Below are 21027 nucleotides of genomic sequence, written 5' to 3' on the forward strand. Positions count from 1 at the left end.
CAGTATACCTACTTACTTGTGCAATACTACCTGTGCAATACTTTCATGCGCATTTCCACCTGTATAATACACTTATGTTAACTGTATATCTGCAAATCTGTTAATTTATGCAGATTTGTTAATTTTTATCTTTAAATTTGTAGTTTATTTCTTTTATATATATCCTTTTTTGTATACTTGGTACTTTTGTACTACTCCTTCACTGCCTTATCTTTGTCCCTTTCTGTATTTTGCTACTGTAACAATTTCCCCTTGTGGGATAATAAAAGGCTATCTTATCTTATCTTATCTTATCTTATCTTATCTTATCTTATCTTATCTTATCTTATCTTATCTTATAATGCTGAGAGTAAGTTCTGTTTGAGAGTGAAAAGTAATGATGATTTAGATTAAAGTTCTTGCTCACAGAACTGAGCTGATGAAATATCAAACAATTTTCATAGGCTATAAAATTATCATATGTGGTATATTTATTGACTGGGAGGTATTGCCTTCAGGTCAAACCTGTCTATCAAACTAGTCAATATCACCTTTTTTTAACTCAGAAAGTACCATTTTTGCCATTTTTTAGTTGAACATTTACAGTTCAACATTGAGTCAAAATTGTGCATAATTAGGAAATAAGAAGAAAACCTTAATTTACATAATTGTTTTCTCCCTTGTTTTCTTTTCCTAACTCTCTAATGTCTGATTTATTTATTTATTTATTTATTTATTTGGAATCTGTGACTGCACTTAAAATGTTTCACACTTCCTGGCCCTGTTGTCTTAAGTTAATTTCATTAATTGCAGATGGTGTTTACCTCTTTCACTTGGCAATCTGGGGACAGGCAAATATCAAATAGCAAACAGACCAGACTCGATAAACAACCACCTGTCGTGCATTTAAATGAGGTGTGTCACTAATTAGCACTGTGTCTCATACAGCTTTGTGTATACTGTACGTGTTTTGCAGATGTCAATGAATGTGAACGGGATCCATGTAAAAACGGAGGGATCTGTACAGATTTGGTGGCCAACTATTCCTGTGAATGTCCAGGCGAATACATGGGAAGAAACTGTCAGTACAGTAAGTAGATAACTTTTTTTCTGAATTCTAATTTACCGTAAACCATCTTCATCCTCTTCTTCGTTTCCCCCTCGTTTCTAAAAATAGTTCCATATTTAATGAGCAGGTTATTCAGTCAGCTTTCCCAGATGAAAGACATACAGTCATGTGCTTGGTTACATAAACAGACAGTCAGGACAGTAAAGCTAACACATTCCCCATTAGCAAACTGCAAACATCGTGTTGACAGTTCTGTCAGGACAAACATGCTCAAAGGGGAGGTCATCTTCTCCTGTTATAGAAGAAAGAGCCTTTGTCACATGTACACTCAAGCACAGCAAAATTCCTCCTCTGCATTTAACCCATCTGAAGCAGTGAACACACACAAGTAAGCAATGAGCACACACACCTACCCAGAGCAGTGGGCAGCTATGCTATAGCACCCAGGGAGCAGTTAGGGGTTAAGTGCCTTGTTCAATAGTACTTCAGCCATGATACAGAAGGGAAATTGCTGTTCATTCACTCAACTCCCCTCACGTTTTTCCTGCCGGTCCCGGGAATCAAACCAGTTACCTTTTGGGCCCAAGGCTGCTTCTCTAATCTTCTTGTTATAAACATGCCATGTGACAATAACACTATCTTGGATATAATAATGTATTAGGTATATTAGGTATATAATGTGCTTTTTACATGGACAACGGGAACAAATTGCGCTTAGAACAAGTTGCCCCTTCTTTCCTTCGTGTTCACATGCTCAGTCTCAATCGGTGGCAAACCAGAGGTGAGACAGGTAAACATAAAAGTGTGCCAAACCACACAAACCAGTGATCGGAAGCTTGTTCTTAAATTGCTTTATTATTATTATTATTATCCTCTCACTGGGCAGCACGGTGGTGTAGTGGTTAGCGCTGTCACCTCACAGCAAGAAGGTCCTGGGTTCGAGCCCCGGGGCCGGCGAGGGCCTTTCTGTGTGGAGTTTGCATGTTCTCCCCGTGTCCGCGTGGGTTTCCTCCGGGTGCTCCGGTTTCCCCCACAGTCCAAAGACATGCAGGTTAGGTTAACTGGTGACTCTAAATTGACCATAGGTGTGAATGTGAGTGTGAATGGTTGTCTGTGTCTATGTGTCAGCCCTGTGATGACCTGGCGACTTGTCCAGGGTGTACCCCGCCTTTCACCCGTAGTCAGCTGGGATAGGCTCCAGCTTGCCTGCGACCCTGTAGAAGGATAAAGCGGCTTGAGATAATGAGATGAGATGAGATCCTCTCACTGCTCGTTTCTGTTTAAACGATCAGTAATTTGGTGGTAAATCAAACTTTCATGTCAGGAAGACTGATTCACTCCGAGTGATGTGTCATTCCGCGAATGAATCAACTCTGAGTCGGCTCTTTTACATGAATTTTAAATTGAAAAAGCAAACAATGATCTGGAACTCTCCACAACTGGATGAGACTAACAATTTCTTCTTTTGTCCAGTTATCACTGCGATTGGCTTGGGAATTGCTTGACTCCATCGTTTAAAGGTGGAGAAGTTTGACAAGGAAAACCACTCGAGAAGATCTGACCATTGCATTTGCTATGAAGCGGTCTTGTCCAGATCATAAATGACCCGGATGAACACTACCGCACATGCGTAAGCCATCGATTTATGTTTAGACAGTAAGCGGGAACAAGTTGTGCCTGGAACAAGATGCACCACCTCATAAAGTGGAGCAAGTTGGGCCCACCGGTGTCAAATTGTTCTGGAAAAGATTGTGTTCAGACGGGCAGTTGCACTGGGGCAACTTGTTCCGGAAACAGCTTGTTCCAGCGCAAGCGCGTGTGTAAAAGCAGCTTTAGATCTGACCTATTAATCAAAGTGCAACCATATGGACTGTATAGGGTTTTATTTCAACATCCTGTTGTTTTTCCAAAACATACTCATATGTTATAATTGTCACCAGGAAGTAGGAACAGGGAACGAAAACTGAAGCAAAAAGATTTTTCTTGAATACATGAACAAAATTACTCAAAATAGTTCCAGAGTGAAAAAGTGCTTAACTGGTTAATAATATTTTTCAGCTCCAGTGTGATTTCAATTAGGATTATCCATCCATCCATTATCCGTAACCACTTATCCTGTGCAGGGTCACGGGCGAGCTGGAGCCTATCCCAGCTGACTATGGGCAAGAGGCGGGGTACACCCTGGACAAGTCGCCAGATCATCGCAGGGCTGACATATATAGACACACAAACAACCATTCACACTCACATTCACACCTACGGTCAATTTAGAGCCACCAATTAACTAACCTGCATGTCTTTGGACTGTGGGGGAAACCGGAGCACCCAGAGAAAACCTACGCAGACACAGCGAGAACATGCAAACTCCACACAGAAAGGCCCTCATCGACCACTGGGCTCAAACCCAGAACCTTCTTGCTGTGAACCACCCTGGATTATCTGATGTTATATCATCATTATAGCCAGGTTTCTGAAAATGGGGCAACTGCAGGAAAAATGTGTGTAGAAAGTAATATTTCCTGCAGCTCCACAAACCACAAAGTCCACTGCAAAGGTGAAAGATGCTCTCATTAAATACAGTAGCTGGCAAGCAGGATGGGAATCTACAACATCATATTAAAAGAAAATATCCTTTCATTTATGTGCAAGGATGCAAAGGTGAAGTTTTAAGTAACATTCGTGCGAAGAGGGCGACAGCCATATGACTCTTAAGCATATATAAACAACATAAGTGTATTATTTTGTTCAAACTGCCTGCCAGCTAAAGAGGGGGCATGGATATGGGAGCAGGAATGTTAACATATTGCTTCTGTTATTTTAGAATGAATTAAAAAAATAAATCCTTTCTCGTCCCTGATCTGGATAATAACTAGCTATAAGGACACAGGTATCTCGACTGAGCATTGGAAGGTTTTTATTTATTTATGTGACACTCATGTTGTCTCTCTCAAGTTATCAAATTCAGTATGGAAACAGTATCGTTCTGATAGTGTAGTGGACAATGAAGAAAAATCTGCATTCCAAGTTTACCCAATCAGCAGGAATGATGGATTCTCAACTGTCCTCAGAGCAGCTTTTGGTTTGCTCTTAGATTTAATTGACCATTCAGTTGCTAATGCTAACAGCTTTTCCTGTGAAGTGGATGTGATTACTAATAATAAACTGTGCCCAGGAAGAAAAAAATATATATGACAGAAAAGAATCCTTTTTTATTTCTGAATCTTAAATGGTGCAAAACAATCAGAGGTGGACAAAGTACTTAACTTAAAGTGCTGATGACACGTTTTTGACATCTTTGGCGATGTTTTATAACATAAAAAGTAATTCCCGATGATCCATATATTAATTCACGAAGGTGCCTATTTTACAAGTTATGATAAAAAACGCGGCTATTTGGGCAAATTTGACGGGGCTGCAGCACCCAGGAGACGAAGGAGGAGGAGGAGCTATATGACGTCAGCGAAATAACCTTCCTCCTAACTTACCAGTTTGTTGTTGATGCGACAGGTGTTCAATTTGTCATTATTATTATTATTATTATTATTATACATTATTTTATATATATATATATATATATATATATATATATATATATATATATATATATATATATATATATATATAGTTATTATGCCTTCACGTTGTGTTGCTGGCTTTTGCTCCAAAACCCACAAGGATGGGGTAAGTTTATTCAAGTTTCCCAGAGATCCCGAGCTGCATGCGAAGTGGGTGAAGCAAGTCAGGCGCACTTATGACAAGTGGGAGCCCTCACCAACATCCGTCCTGTGCTCTGAACACTTCGATTTGGATTGTTTTGACTCCCTTCCCAGCTTAAAAGAATCTCTTGGGTGTTCAGTTCAGCACAAATGTGTGCTGCTACCATCAGCAGTGCCTACACAGTGTTGCCAGATTGGGAGGTTTCCCGCCCAGTTGGGCAGTTTCAAGTGCATTTTGGTGGGTTTTGAACATATTTTGGGCTGGAAAACATCAGCAGTATCTGGCAACAGATACTGCTGACGTTTTCCAGCCCAAAATATGTTCAAAACCCACCAAAATGCACTTGAAACTGCCCACTTGGCGGGAAACCTCCCAATCTGGCGACACTGCCAGTATTCCGGAGGGGGTCTACTAGTAGCTATGCCGGATCCAAAGACAGTCCTCCTGTCAGAACATGTGTTGTGAAACGACATAAGATAAAGGTACGTAAAGCTATAGATTCTACATGATAATTATAAATGTAATCATAAAGTCGGCATGATATCAGTCATGTATTTGCTTGTGAAAGCTTGCGGCTTTCATGTAACTGCCGCCTAGCAACGAGAGGCAAAGGGTAAAGAGAGTAGGCTATCATAGATTCTATTCGGAAGAGATCAACACAATTCTAGACTCCCAGAAGAGGAAGAGCTAGCACTAGAGTTCACCGGTGTTTTCATGCGCCATTTCCATTGAGTAGAACCAGAGTAGAACAGCCAGTGAACCGCAGCGTGTTCTTCCGCTGACGTCATAACATGGCCGCGAGCCACGGACCCAGTTTTCTTGCGCTGTGCAATTAAAAGTTGGATATTCGCGTAACAACAGCTTCTTTTCACGTAATTATAACAGAAATCTAACATGTTTGCCATGTTGTATAGTTTATTTAAGAAATTGCATAGAGTCATGTTCGTGTCATCAGCACTTTAATTACTTAAGTCAAAGTACAGATCCCACTGGTCCAATGTTACTCTGATACAAGTGACAGTTGGACAGTCAAATTTTTACTTAAGTTAAAGTACTGAAATACTTGCTTTTAAAAATACTTAAGTATTAAAGGTACATTTTCTGTCAACGCCTTGTTGTATTATTGCCACAACGCTTACAAAACCTAATGCCTCTGAAGCAACCGACTGGATTCACTGACTAGATTGTAGAACCTGTAGAATAAACACCGGGTAGAACATTACAAAATGAAACACAACTGAAAAGAACCACTGTCGTTTTTATTTATTTTTTTTTAAATTATAACACTCCTCCCCACCCCCACAAAGCAGCATGGTAGTGTTCTGACCCAGCTCTGGCAAGGTATGTTAATCAGGAAGACAGTGGAATAGCTGTAAATGCAGCTTGCTCAGAAAAAAAAAAAGACAATCCGACCTGATTAAAAGCCAGGTCCACACCTCGAGCTTAATAACTTCCCAACAGCAACACTGCTTTAAGCAAGACACACACAAAAAAAGACCATCATCTATCATAAAAACAAAAAATTCCAATAATTTGTTGTAACTGACTAGTACAATACTGTCCATCTCACAGGTCTCATGCATGTGTGTGTGTGTGTGTGTGTGTGAGAGAGAGAGAGAGAGAGAGAGAGAGAGCATGCGTATGTGTATGTATTCATGCACATCTGAATCTGCCTGTGCCATCATGGTGGTTTAATGTTAAGCTAGCTAGTCAGTGAAGCTCCACCTGACATGCTAGCAAAATCTTATCAAACTTGAAATCCTATTGAGTAGCTAACATTACTAGAAAATAAAGATTTCTACATTTTGTTTATTTGGCAAGATTATGCTAAAACATTTCTGAAAGCACTTCACATAAGTTAATGTTATTCATGTTAGTGTAACTCTGTGTTTACATGCTAGCTAACAGTGTCCAAGTTAACTAGCTATGTGTTAATGTTAGCTGTGGACAAGGTGATGGCAACTTGGTGGGCAAATCCATAGAAAGTCATTTGACTAACCAGACTGCAGCTATTGCAACGTTATCACTAGCTCTAAAAGCACAGCTTTCTCTTGGAATAAAACGTTTATATACCTCAATATGCTTCCGCAGGTCGGATGGCGAGTTTTTGTAGGCTGTGATGTGCTCCATTTTAGGCAAAAAAAAATTTTTAAATGAAACAACTCGGGCGGCACGGTGGTGTAGTGGTTAGCGCTGTCGCCTCACAGCAAGAAGGTCCTGGGTTCGAGCCCTGGGGCCGGCGAGGGCCTTTCTGTGTGGAGTTTGCATGTTCTCCCCGTGTCCGCGTGGGTTTCCTCCGGGTGCTCCGGTTTCCCCCACAGTCCAAAGACATGCAGGTTAGGTTAACTGGTGTCTCTAAATTGACCGTAGGTGTGAGTGTGAATTGTTGTCTGTGTCTATGTGTCAGCCCTGTGATGACCTGGCGACTTGTCCAGGGTGTACCCCGCCTTTCGCCCATAGTCAGCTGGGATAGGCTCCAGCTTGCCTGCGACCCTGTAGAAGGATAAAGCGGCTAGAGATAATGAGATGAGATGAGATGAGATGAAACAACTCTTTATTCCTTTGAGAAAACTGAAACATGGGTTCTAGCTATAGAACCATGGGTGCATGCATTCCCCAGAAGAACTGATTCCTTCCATTCTGCCATCAACTGATCATGTTAAATAACGCTGCGGAGAAATAATTGAACTTGATTTTATACAGTCTATGGATGTGACGTGACCCCAGTGATTACTGATAGGCTGTCTCAGTGTCACCTGTGAAAAAAACCAATCGCGTTTTAGAAAAGAAAAAAAAACATCCACTTTCAAAGCTGCTTCATAGTAACGAGTAACGATAGAAATGTAGTGGAGTAAAAAGTACGATATTTGTCTTTCAAATGTAGTGAAGTTAAAGTCATAAGTTACCAAAAAAATTTAAAAAATACTCAAGTAAAGTACAGATACTCAAAAAGTGTACTTAAGTACAGTACTCAAGTAAATGTATTTCGTTCCTGTCCACCTCTGAGAACAATAGAGATGTTTTTCCCTGTATATAACACCGTATCTTAAATTAGCTCCCAAATATTTTGAATGAATAACCCAGTGTCTAAACTGGAGCATGATCGACTGACACTGAATGAGTGCTGTAGCAAAAAATACAGTTCCAAAGTCAGTTTCTCGGTTACTGACAGGAAGTCAAGAGCCTCGTACTGATGTACATTTGTTTGTTTGAGGCTCAGCTTCTGAAATACATTGCCATATGTTTCCAAGTTCAACAAATATACCCAATCCTTTAATGCACAATACTGGAGTATGAACAGACAGTATTTAGACTATGCATGTTTGTAAGACATTTAAACCAGCAGGAGTTTGCTACTGAGAGAGAGAGAGAGAGAGAGAGAGAGAGCAAGGCAGTGCAGCATGGAACTGACTGAAAACCTTAGAAGGGAGCTTAGCAATGTTTTTCTCTCTTCACTGCTGAAATCGATTATGGGTAAATTCCATCAACCGTTTGACTGGCACTTCTTCTGTTCATGCTTCACATCTTTTGTCAAGTGCAATCTCTGCCATCTGTTTCTTTGTGTGTAACTATTTGGGCCATCAAATCATTTGCATGGTGTAAGCTGAAGTATGTGTCAATTTGGTCCGTAGAGTGTGTAATGCATCTTGCTCTTGAGAATGAACAACGGAAATGCAGAGATAAAAAAGGAATCAGTTATGTGTATTGAGGCTGAAAGGTCTTCTTCTTTTCCCCATAGCCAGCAAGGGCACCACTAATGACATTTTTTTTAACAATCCATCATTGGTGTAGGGCGGCAAGGTGGTGTAGTGGTTAGCACTGTTGCCTCACAGCAAGAAGGTCCTGGGTTCGAGCCCAGTGGCCGGCGAGGGCCTTTCTGTGTGGAGTTTGCATGTTCTCCCCGTGTCCACATGGGTTTCCCCCATAGTCCAAATATATGCAGGTTAGGCTAATTAGTGTCTCTAAATTGAGTGTGAATGGTTGTTTGTGTCTATGTGATCGTCCTGCGATGATCTGGCGACTTGTCCAGGGTGTACCCCGCCTCTCACCCATAGTCAGCTGGGATAGGCTCCAGCTTGCTTGCGACCTTGTAGAACAAGATAAGTGGCTACAGGTAATGGATGGATCATTGGTGTACCGAGGGCATTTTAAACTTAGTGGAGCCCATCCCTCTCCAAGCTTGATCAATTTAGAGTAGTAAGTTAGCCTAGCTGCATGTCTTTGGACTGTGTGGGAAACCCACGCAGACGCGGGGAGAACATACAAACTCCACACAGAAAGGTCCCTCGTCTGCCATGAGGTTCGAACCCAGAAGCTTCTTGCTGTGAGCTAAGACTACATCCACACGACAACGGCAACGAGATGTTATTTAAAAAAATATCGCGTCCAAATGGGCAACGATCAGTAAAATATCAGGTCCATATGGCAACGCAACGCTTGCTGAAAATGATGCAATACACATGCCACACCTCTAGGGGCGCTGTAAGACGGTCCCTTCGGAGACACCAGAACAATAGAAGAAGTAAGGACGCATGCGCATAAACTATTATGCGCGAGACTTCATATTAGCCACAAAGTCAGAAAAATCTGTTCGTAAAATTACATTATAATGACCAAATACAATGAAAAGTATTTTTCCAGTCTCACCTGTGAAAGGTAATCCCATGTGATCTCGTTTGGACGGTAAACCTGTTGGTACAGTTAAACGCAGCACATGAATGAGGCATCTTTATTCTCCGCTTTGACCTATCCAATATGGCGGCGAGGATGACGTATGATTCTACGTGGAAGGCGGCGTCTTTAATGGTCCGGAATAAATTGAATGCTACACGTTGATGGATTAATTTGTTGTTCTACGCCCTTTTTGAGGAATGTATTGTAGGACTTAAACCAACATCTGAAGAGGTGAGATCGCTCCTTTTTTTCCCTATTTTTGCTGGCGGGATTGACTCTGCCCTAAGGGCTATTCTCTCTCTCACTTTGCACCATTACACAATAAATATTCACAGTGAAAATATTTTGTAAGCGCGTTTCATGAACCAAGTTATAGGATTTGTGGACAACTCGCATCGAGTTCGTTACACTTCTACCTGGCGTGAAGCACTCACAGTCATGTGGTTGTGACGTCATCGTAAATAAATCCATTCTACTCATCCAGACGACTTCGCAATGGCAACGTTGCCAGATCTTTCCATTCTGGAACCCGTTCTCAAAAGATTGCGTTTTGGGGCACCCAAAACGCCGGTGCCGTGTGGACGCCAGGCCTAAACGATAAACAATTGTATCGGATTCACCTGAATCCGTTGCCGTGTGGACAGGGCCTAAGTGTTAACCACTGCACCACCATGCCACCCTGAAAGGTCTAGCATGCTCAATCTGTAGATATAGCTGAAAGTATAATTCCAAATTTTCAAACTTATCTTATATACAAGCAGAGGTTCTATTAATGAATTGACAAAAAAGAACTTTTAGTTGTTTATACAGGATATAATGGTGGGGGAAAATGACTTATTTGAAATTACGCATGTCCTTGTGATTATTACAGTAAGTAAAGGCTCATTTTCAAGTCAATAATATACAGCTCATTTTGACACAACCCGGGGTGCTGCGAGACGTGTGACTATTCTGGTGGTTTGTAAATGAATAGAAGCAAACAAAGAACAGCCTTTTTACCTATGAATGAAAATGTCACAACAATTTGCTTTGGCATTTAATCTCCAGCCTGCATATTACGAGTAACCTGAGCAAATTGTCGGAACGTTTGCATATTTGTGTTTTCCTCTTGGTAGCACAGCTTTTGAAATTAAATAGATATGTTTTGCCCAAATAATATGATTCTGCAGTCCACATGCAGTTGTGATTGTACTGCATGGCCCTGAGGCCAAATTAGAAACCAAGAGAAATCAAGATCAAGACATAAAACCATTACATTCTTTTTGAAGCCAAGGATTTACATCAGCTATTTAGCTTCATTCCTGCTTCAGACCAATGATTAGTCTATGTTTTCTTGAAGAATGAATTACTGTACTTTTTTGGCAAACTTGTGAAAAAAAGACAACAAAAACACTATTTATACCTCCTGCAAACAAAGTTTGGGGGGTATATAGGAATCACCCTGTCCGTCCATCTGTCAGTCTGTCCATGTGTCTTGTAACCGCAACTCCTCGTAAACGGTTTGATGGATTTTGATGCAACTTTACACAGTCGCAGTATACCACCTGAAGATGTGCATGAAGGAAAATAGTCCCAGTCCGATGTTTCATAGGGGAGATAATTCAACTTATTCCCTTACATATGACAATATATGATGATAAGCTCCTAAGTGTGTGTGTGTGTGTGTGGGGGGGGGGGGGGGGTATTAGACAGTGAGTTTACTCTCAGTTCTAGTTTTACAAAGCTCTTGCACAAGACCAAGACCATATTTAGTGAGATCAATGCCCATGCCCAAAAAGTCCAAGTATAAAGGTCAATAAGTCGATGACTAATCCAAGTCCATACAGAAAAAGTCTTGAGAGTGGACTTGAATCCTACAGCCTTCACAAATGGTTTATAACGAGCAGTAAACTGTAAAAAAAAATATGTTTAAAACCTTAGAAATGCATAAATTCTCTGATAAGCAAGCATCAGAATTCACCATGCAAATTTTCAGAAAGACTCCTGTCACTTCTGGATCTGAAATCCCAGAACAGCTTCTGAAAAGATCAGAAACATGGTCTATTATTTAATGTCAATTATTTAATAAAATACAAAAATACCCCTTGCACATCAAAAGTTTTCCCTTTATTTTTCCTGACTAGCACTCATTTGTGTATATAGTATATATAATCACATATCATATATAGTTAGAACATAGTCATTATGCTTTGTTTAGTCTTTTCTTACTAGAGCAGCGGCTACAATTCTCGACACCTTAACGATCTTTTGGCCGTTGCAAAAGTAGAAAAGACTTTCAATATGTAAATTGTGCATGAATAATTACTCAACCTTCCACTGGAAAAAAAAAAAGAGTTGATTCCTGATTACTTAGCATGTCAGATCATGTGACACTGTTCCACAATTATCAACACCTTTGTCCACAGTTATCGACACCGTTCCACAATTATCGACATCCAGATGATTATCTCATCTCATCTCATTATCTCTAGCCGCTTTATCCTGTTCTACAGGGTCACAGGCAAGCTGGAGCCTATCCCAGCTGACTACGGGCGAAAGGCGGGGTACACCCTGGACAAGTCGCCAGGTCATCACAGGGCTGACACATAGACACAGACAACCATTCACACTCACATTCACACCTACAGTCAATTTAGAGCCACCAGTTAACCTAACCTGCATGTCTTTGGACTGTGGGGGAAACCGGAGCACCCAGAGGAAACCCACGCGGACACGGGGAGAACATGCAAACTCCACACAGAAAGGCCCTCGCCGGCCACAGGGCTCGAACCCGGACCTTCTTGCTGTGAGGCGACAGCGCTAACCACTACACCACTGTGCCGCCCCAGATGATTATTTATAAATAAAAAAATAAAACCGGTATGTGGTATTCAGTTAGCAAAACATAGCTTTTATTTAAAATTTGTTTTACATAGACTTATATTTAGTACAAAATATCCTTTATATAAATATATTGATGTCGGTGCTTATGTAAATGAGGAGGTAATTCTAATGTTTGTCAACAAATGAACTGATAATGTTTAACCTATGTCAGAAAATCTTTCTGTTCCACTTTCTACCCACTTTCTAAGTATTTTCCTAGATCACATTTTGTTAATCATTCGTTGTTGTTTGTATTAATTTAGAGTTTTATAGTTTACCAATAAATATCAACAGGCAATTGACATTGTAACCACATGAAAATCCAGGCCAAAGGTTGCATGTCATTCCTTGAACCAAAATATTAAATGTCTACTGATATTGTAATATGTGGTAGATATTTACAACAAGGGCGGCACGGTGGTGTAGTGGTTAGCGCTGTCGCCTCACAGCAAGAAGGTCTGGGTTCGAGCCCTGTGGCCGCCGAGGGCCTTTCTGTGTGGAGTTTGCATGTTCTCCCCGTGTCCGCGTGGGTTTCCTCCGGGTGCTCCGGTTTCCCCCACAGTCCAAAGACATGCAGGTTAGGTTAACTGGTGACTCTAAATTGACTGTAGGTGTGAATGTGAGTGTGAATGGTTGTCTGTGTCTATGTGTCAGCCCTGTGATGACCTGGCGACTTGTCCAGGGTGTACCCCGCCTTTCGCCCGTAGTCAGCTGGGATAGGCTCCAGCTTGCCTGCGACCCTATAGAACAGGATAAAGCGGCTACAGATAATGAGATGAGATGAGATATTTACAACAAACTGAAAAAAAAATTGAATGGAATAGAAAAATCTGAATATTTCAAGCATGTAATTTTTTATTTGCTAGGAATTTAATTCTGGTCTAATTCTATTTATTGCAATCAGATTCCAAATACTCTATAAACATTCCATTCTGTTATGTATCAGAAAAAAATAAATAAATCACAGCACTTTTATTTTTTAAAGTACTTCATCTACTTCAACAATGTTACACAAAGATCGATCCATAACAGTTGTAAATGTCACTTAATTCCACAGGGTGTCGATAATGGTGGACACCGGTGAAAGTGATCATTATTATCGACACCTCACGTGATTCTCAAACGTGCGTTCAGATACAAAATGGCAACTGTTAAATGAGAGAGTAAGAAATAAAGTAGGTTTCAACATGCAGATTATGAAATATCAGTGAATTTGATAAGTAAAAACATGTCCATGATCTTTCCACCATGCTTGCCTGTGATGATAACGTCTGGGTATTCCTCAAATTGCTGATCGCGCTAAAAAAATCCATCTCAGTAATGAGCTGCATCATCAAACGACAAGAGCAAAGGGCGAGAGGGGTCTTCCGGTTGATTAATTAACCAATAATAAATGTTGTAACTGAAACACACCTTTGTAAAATTGTTTTTTATTGGTAAATCTGAAAAGGTCTCAATAATTATGGACTGTTGATAATTGTAGCCACCGCTCTCTCTCTCTGTCGATGGTCTTACCTGCTCCTATTTCTCCTGATTTTAAGTCTAGTCCTTGGAATTATAAGACTCTATCTGATGCTATGAACACATTACTGTTTAAATTGAAATTGATCTGAATCTCCTGTTTGCACACTGTTTGTTTCATTTTTGGCAATGTCTCCTTTAACCCTCAAAATCAATCAGGCATTTTGGTACTTAACCATATTCCTACCTGGGGTACTGTCAGTACCCAGTACTTTGGAGTTCTACTCTAAAAGAGTTACTGTATATACTAAGCTCAGTAAATTAAGCCTTTTACAGCATGGGGCATTATCGGAATTATCTTTCAGGATTATACGGACCAGTGTACTATGGAGAATCAGGTAACGTTACTGAAGGACAAATCAAAGAACACTAAGTAAAGCAGAAATAAACTGTTCATTATGGCAAATAACTGTTTAATCTCTGGCCTCTACACTGTAGTCTTAAACAGATCATGCATACTGTAAATCAGGTAAATCAGGTTTCTGCAGAAAGTAGCGTGAGACTGTAATCTTTATATATATATATATATATATATATATATTAGTGCTGTCAAAAATGTCATGTTATTAACGCGTTAACTTGACTCAATTTTAACGGCGATATTTTTTTATCGCGAGATTAAAGCTCTGTGACATGATGTAGGTTTTTCATAAGCTTTTGAAACTGCCAGGAACTTGGAACAGAGACTTTGCTTAGAAAACCGATAGCAGCTAGACTGTAATGCCACGCCCCGCACAGCCAGAGTCCTCTGCCCTCCTCCCCCAAAGAACCAGCGCGGGCAGGGCGCGCTAGTAGAGATGGGATTTATGGCTCTTTGATGGGATCCGCATCTTTGTGATCCATTCTTTGAAAAGAGCCGTTCAAAAGACTAGCTCATTTGGCTCTTTTTAAATATTTATTCAGTTTTAAGAAGACAGCGTCTAAAGAAGCCAGATCCCTCTGAACTGTAAATTCAATGCTATCCCAGAAATCCTTCCTGTAATATGCAAATTTGGCCGCCTCTGATGGACAGCGCGACGCATCAATAGGAAGAAAGTGTAAAAGTACAAAATGTGTTAAGTGAGCTGAAACAGTAAAGATCAGATTCAATGCAATATTTATCAACGAACAACTTAAACTTAATATAATAGTGTACTTTATATTATAATCAAGCATGTCAAGCCTACCGTCACTGTGTAACCTATCTCTCTGATTAGAGTTGTAGACTAACTCAAACAGTAGATCATTTCACTCACGGTTCTCTTGCTAGCCCCGCGCCGGTGCTCGGCTTAGGTTTCACTTTGCAGTGGCTGTGTCAAGACGTGTTATGCTTTGCAATAAAAAAAAACATTGGTACAAAGCAAGCCCATTCACTTTTTTATGCTGATAAGAGAATTACAATGTTTTTTTATATGACAAAAATGTGCGATTAAATTGTGATTAATCGCGAGTTAACTATGACTGTTGCGACATTAATCGCGATTAAATATTTTAATCGCTTGACAGCACTAATATATATATATATATGCTTAATCACTGCCTAAAAGTGGTGCTCCTGATGAGTGTATGAGCAAAATATTTGCAAGGACACAAAATCAACCTGAATAGAATAATAATATTAAAGCATATGAACCATCGAATAATGTAGTGTAGTGTATTTTGCATGAAAGGGGAACTGAAGGCAAAATTTTTATTATCAAAATTCTATTTATCTCATTTTATTAAATATAGAAATGCATTTTTGATCGCTATCTTGTCACTGCTATAGCAAGTTATGAATGTTTGAAATATGCTATGTAATATATCAGTCCATATGTCAAAGCAATGGCTGTAAACGAGATTCGTTGAGACCTGTGCGAGACATCGTAGGATGGAAGTAAAACGTACAGTGGAAATCAATGTGACCAACATCTGCCAACGTTGTCAAAAAAGACGCGTGCGCCCTCTTTCGAATGCTGACGTAATCAAGCCGGAAGTTTTGTTTGTTATGATAGCAATCAGGAATGATTGAAAAAAGTAGGCAGTAATCATCATTTAAACTCGTTTTTGTGCAATATTTTGTTTGGAAAACAGTTTTCAAAATGGCGGCACTGACACCTGGCTGACACTTCACGTTTCGAAGTCTCGCACAAGTCTCGTGAAGATCGCGTGGGTAAGCGACGCCTGCTGTGGATCAAACCAACTAAATTCAACACGGCTAAAAACTGAATAGGCTGATAAGTATAATATTTAATTGCAATTAGTTGCCAATACGAGTCACGATATAAGGTGACTAAAACCGAAAACGTAACTGAATTGCATGTTAATTAAGAAATAAAGCAAGTTTAAAAATGATTTCAGTTCTCCTTTAATAAACTGCTGCATTGTCTTGTGACAGCTATGCCAATAATGAGATATGCATCACAGTTACGAACACATATTTATTCCTTTTTCTGACACCACATACCATGCGCCAGAAACAACGCCACAACATTTATTATGATGTGACTCTGCTGGGTGCCTGGTGGACACTTTACATCATTATTATATAGTTACAATCAAACATTATTGGACATAAGAACTAATCGCTATTGATGCACAATAGTTTGAGATGATCTAAAACTAAGGAAAGATGTTCATAATTGCTACTGAACTATACAATGATTATATTTACACAAGTATGCAGAGTAAGAAATCTTTCAGGTAAAAAAAAAAACATACAATAAAAATGCTCTGAAGAAAAAAAAAAAAAAGTTGGATAAAAACCTTCAAGAAAACAAATCTACTGAGAACATCCTCCTTGACCAAATGCAGCGTATGAGCTCTCAGGGTTCGAGTTGCACTCTTGATATTTCACACTTGATTGTCTGGTACCAACTGTGAATTTTCCAACAAGCTAGTGGACTAATAAAACTGTTTCAACGAGGTTTATATGAAACTGTCGTGAATATTTTCCATGAAATATGTTAGTAGGTAATCCCACATTACTTTTAAAAGGCAAATTAAAAATAAGCATTGAATAAAAACCCATCTATCTTATGTAAATAAAGATGCAGTTTTTGTTGGTCAGGCGTTTGAGATACGTTGCCTTACATTTACTATCTGCTTCCCGATGGTGGTACACATAATTATGTCGTTCTTATGTACAGACATCATACAGTCACAAAAGCAATCAAAAATCAGGTCAGTGTTTTACTATATTCTCTTAAATATGGAGGTCTGTACTGCGAATAAAGAAAGCTAGTGTATATGGATGTTTAGAATAGCTTATAGAGTGGTATGGGACCATTTCAGATCATCTGGTTGCTCTAATATCTTTCTAAACACCAAGATCCAATCTCCTGAACACATTGGCCGGAGGGCGGCACGGTGGTGTAGTGGTTAGCGCTGTCGCCTCACAGCAAGAAGGTCCGGGTTCGAGCCCCGTGGCCGGCGAGGGCCTTTCTGTGCGGAGTTTGCATGTTCTCCCCGTGTCTGCGTGGGTTTCCTCCGGGTGCTCCGGTTTCCCCCACAGTCCAAAGACATGCAGGTTAGGTTAACTGGTGACTCTAAATTGACCGTAGGTGTGAATGTGAGTGTGAATGGTTGTCTGTGTCTATGTATCAGCCCTGTGATGACCTGGCGACTTGTCCAGGGTGTACCCCGCCTTTCGCCCGTAGTCAGCCGGGATAGGCTCCAGCTTGCCTGCGACCCTGTAGAACAGGATAAAGCGGCTACAGATAATGAGATGAGAATGAGACATTGGCCGGATGGTATTTTGGGTAACTGTGAATATCTTTTCAGTGAACACACTTGGGAGTGGAGAAGTGCTCTTGAGCTTAGGCCCAGGTGTGTGCTTTAGTGTCTGTGCAAGAGAGAGAGAGAATCAGGACAAAATATTGAGATGTTCCTGTGAAAAACTCTGTAGGTGTTTTTCCCTACCACACGCAGCCAGGCAGAAAGCAATCTCCTGTTGCCTTACTTCACATTATTCTTTTCATTATCTCAGTCTTCAGTGGAGTTCAGACACTCTTTTTAAATGGCCATCTTTTCCAGAGTTTATCTATTCTTACAACGGGAATTCAGTAACGTAAAGTTTGAAATTATAATTTAACTTTGTTACTTTAACATATTCTCTTTACTCTAATACCCTCAGCAGCAAATTAGGATTAGAACCTTCTACAAACATCTGATATATGGCTGTGTCTGGACATGTATCGAAAAGGATCAGGCATTATTTGCAAACATATACTGCAAAACATTAACGCCTGGTTGTAATCAGAAGCCCAGTTGACAGAATGTTGTTCAATACAAATGCAAAGCTCATTAACACCTACCAGTAAATGACTAACATGAGTTCTCCAGCTAAAGGCCCGGTCACACAGCGCTTTACGGCTTTATCACGGCCAAAACCCGTCAAAAAGTGCTCTCCCGTGAAGCAGACGATGTTGTTCGTGTTGATGTCGAAGTTAAGACGTGTTACAGTCGATATATAGACGTGACAGGACGCAGGGGAAAATCGGAACGGCGTCGGACGCGGCAAAAAGTTTTGGACTGCTCAAAACTTTAGACCGCGGACAACCACGGCCGGCACACGTGGTAAAGACGTGCAACACACGTGAAAAACACGTGATAATCAGTGTCCCGGCCGTTATTAAAACTTGGGGAGACGTGGTAAGACGCGAAAGTTTGGCGGTCTATCACGGGCAGAGCACGGTCATCGGACGGGTGTTACGCGTTGGTATCACAGGATATAGCGTGTGTTTAGCGGCTTATCACTGAGAAATGGATTTTTCCGCGTACATAGCACTGTCTAAGCCCGTTAAACGACGTCTCAAACAAGTTCTAAATTCGATTGATCACTGTCTAATCACTTCTGCATCACTTCTGATTTGCGGCATGTATAAATACCGTAATTTTCTGAGACCTCGGCACTTGCAGTCTAGATGTCAAGGGGTGAACATGAACCCTCAACGCTGTGATGTCCTCATGATGCAAAACATATGCGCACCCCTTCTAATGCACAACATGGGTCAAAAATGACCCGCATTCATTTTCCAGGTTATTTCATGCTGACTGAGTTTTTCTTTGCTCTATCTTTTGAAATCAATTTATTTTATGATTGAATATTCCAAGTATTCTTTAAATATCTTGTTTTTAATTACCACAAATCATTAATTTAATTTTTTCTTTGACTTTATGAACAAGAATACTTTTTATATTACTACACATGGGTCATCCAAGTGTGATTTAAAATTAAATGTCTTAATATTATAATTATAATTTGTTTCAAGTAATTACTTTAGCAGTGAATGGGGCCAGTTATTTATTTATTAACTATGTAGTTAGCTAAGCCAACTACAATAAAATTAGCTAACTAAAGTAGAATATGTCAACAGCTCGGTAGCTAATAGTAATTACTTGTAACTTTCTGACAAGTAATCTACTCGCTCTCAAGGGAACCTAAACACAATCAATTTTTTTCTAAGGTAATGTTAGAACAGTTGAATAACATTACTTGCATGTATGAGATGGGCAAAGGGCGCTGCGCTGAGCTATGAAATGTCTGACACAAGCACAATTCACAGTTCCCACCAAACGCTGGAGTAAATGCATGCGGGTCGGTTCTGACCCATGTGTGTAAACTCGATGTAGAATTACAAAAGCTGTGCTTGTTCATAACTTAAGAAAGGAAAAATAAAAACGATGATTTGTGCTAAACAAAAACAAGATATTTACTGCATATTTGGAAAAGTAAATGACAAAATGAATTTATTTCAAAAGTATATCATAGAAACACTCAGCCATACATGAAATAACCTGGAAAATGAACGCAGGTCGTTTTTGACCCATGTTGTGCATTAGAAGGGTAGTGATACAAAAAGGGGTTTTATTCAAAAAGTAAGAAAGGAAAAAATAAAATAAGGATGTATGATGATCAAAAACAAGTTAATTGAGGAATACCTTGAATACTGAATGATGGAATTAATTTATTGCAAAGATATAGAAGATAAAAACTCAGCCGGGTTACTTTTGACCCATGTTTTGCATCAAAGGGTTAATGCTCCAGCACCAACAGAACCAACTGATACAGGCTCAACATATCCTTGCTGAGCAAGCCGCTCTTCCAACGACGCTGAGCCGCGGTTACCCGTGATTTGGCAGTGCTATGGCAGTGGAGTGCCCGTTTTACGTCCGCGCTCAACACGCGATCGGCAGTGCTACAGACGCGATGAGGCCGCGGTTATCCGTGGTAACTTGTCGCTTTTTTCCCTACGTGCGAACCTATTTTTAGCCTTACACCTGGCTGGACTTGGTTAGCTGTGCTTAGGCAGTGCTGCAGCAGTGAAACAGCCGCCGACGGCCATACCCCGTACAAAGCACGGCAAAGCCAAAATTGACCAAAAATTACCACTTACGACCACGTCCACCAGATTTTTGTATCTTTTTGTACGTGTTATAGACGCGGAGTGCTGTGTGACCGGGCCTTAACTTTCAGATGACTATCATCTACCATTCACTAGCTTCCTCTAGATTAGAAGATCAGGGTTCTCCAGAAAATCTGAAGTAGACGGCTACAGTACAAAAGAGTAGTAGGCAGCTTTGGAATTTGTGTGCGCTAATGCTATGGGGGTCCGGGGGCACCCCCCCCCCGAAAATGCTTTCTGGTGCATTCTCAGCTCATAAATTACTAACCATTTCCCTGTAAAATACTTGCAAAATCCAGATGTATGTGTGGTTGGCTTTTTCAGTTACCCTCTGCAGTATGCTGCCTGACTCTGTAACATTACATATGCTACAGCATGGTCACGTGGTCCGGCTCAGCCAATCAGAGCTCAAAAACCGATCAACAAATTGCTGGGTTTCACATGACGTCACATCCGCCTCATTAGTTATTCAAAACTTTAGCTGGTGGTCTACCAAAGCTCAGTTGGCAAACCAATGAAGGTTCATTGCTCGCAAGAAAAATGCCTTACGCTTGCGTTGTTTTAGGTTGTTTGAATCAATCAAACCATGAAACTGATAAAAGTTTCTTCAGGGTTCTCCATGAACTAATAAAAAAGGGTGAACAAACATAGGATTTCACAAAAAGACGTTGAGAAAGGTGGCTTTTGAACCTCTCACTGAAATCGAAGGGGGCTGAGTCGAAGCATGCTCGAGTTTGCAGTGATCACTTGGTGAAAGGTTTGTATCTCCCTCTCAGCTTTGTCCTTAGTGTTTTCCAAGTACTTTTCTTGCTATGTGTCATTATTTTACGGTACTTTTTT

General features: G+C 40.3%; 1 protein-coding gene across 2 annotated transcripts in view; it reads left to right on the forward strand.

Annotated features, from left to right (window-relative positions):
• Positions 1-21027, forward strand: part of edil3a (EGF-like repeats and discoidin I-like domains 3a) — a 499492-nt gene that overhangs the window by 284761 nt on the left and 193704 nt on the right. For both annotated transcript variants that reach the window (XM_060907106.1, XM_060907108.1), the window contains exon 4: positions 956-1069. In XM_060907106.1, coding sequence (XP_060763089.1) covers positions 956-1069 — 114 coding nt within the window. The remainder of the gene's footprint in view (positions 1-955; positions 1070-21027) is intronic.

Source organism: Neoarius graeffei, chromosome 24, assembly GCF_027579695.1.
Source record: "Neoarius graeffei isolate fNeoGra1 chromosome 24, fNeoGra1.pri, whole genome shotgun sequence".
Classification (NCBI taxonomy): Eukaryota; Metazoa; Chordata; class Actinopteri; order Siluriformes; family Ariidae; genus Neoarius; species Neoarius graeffei.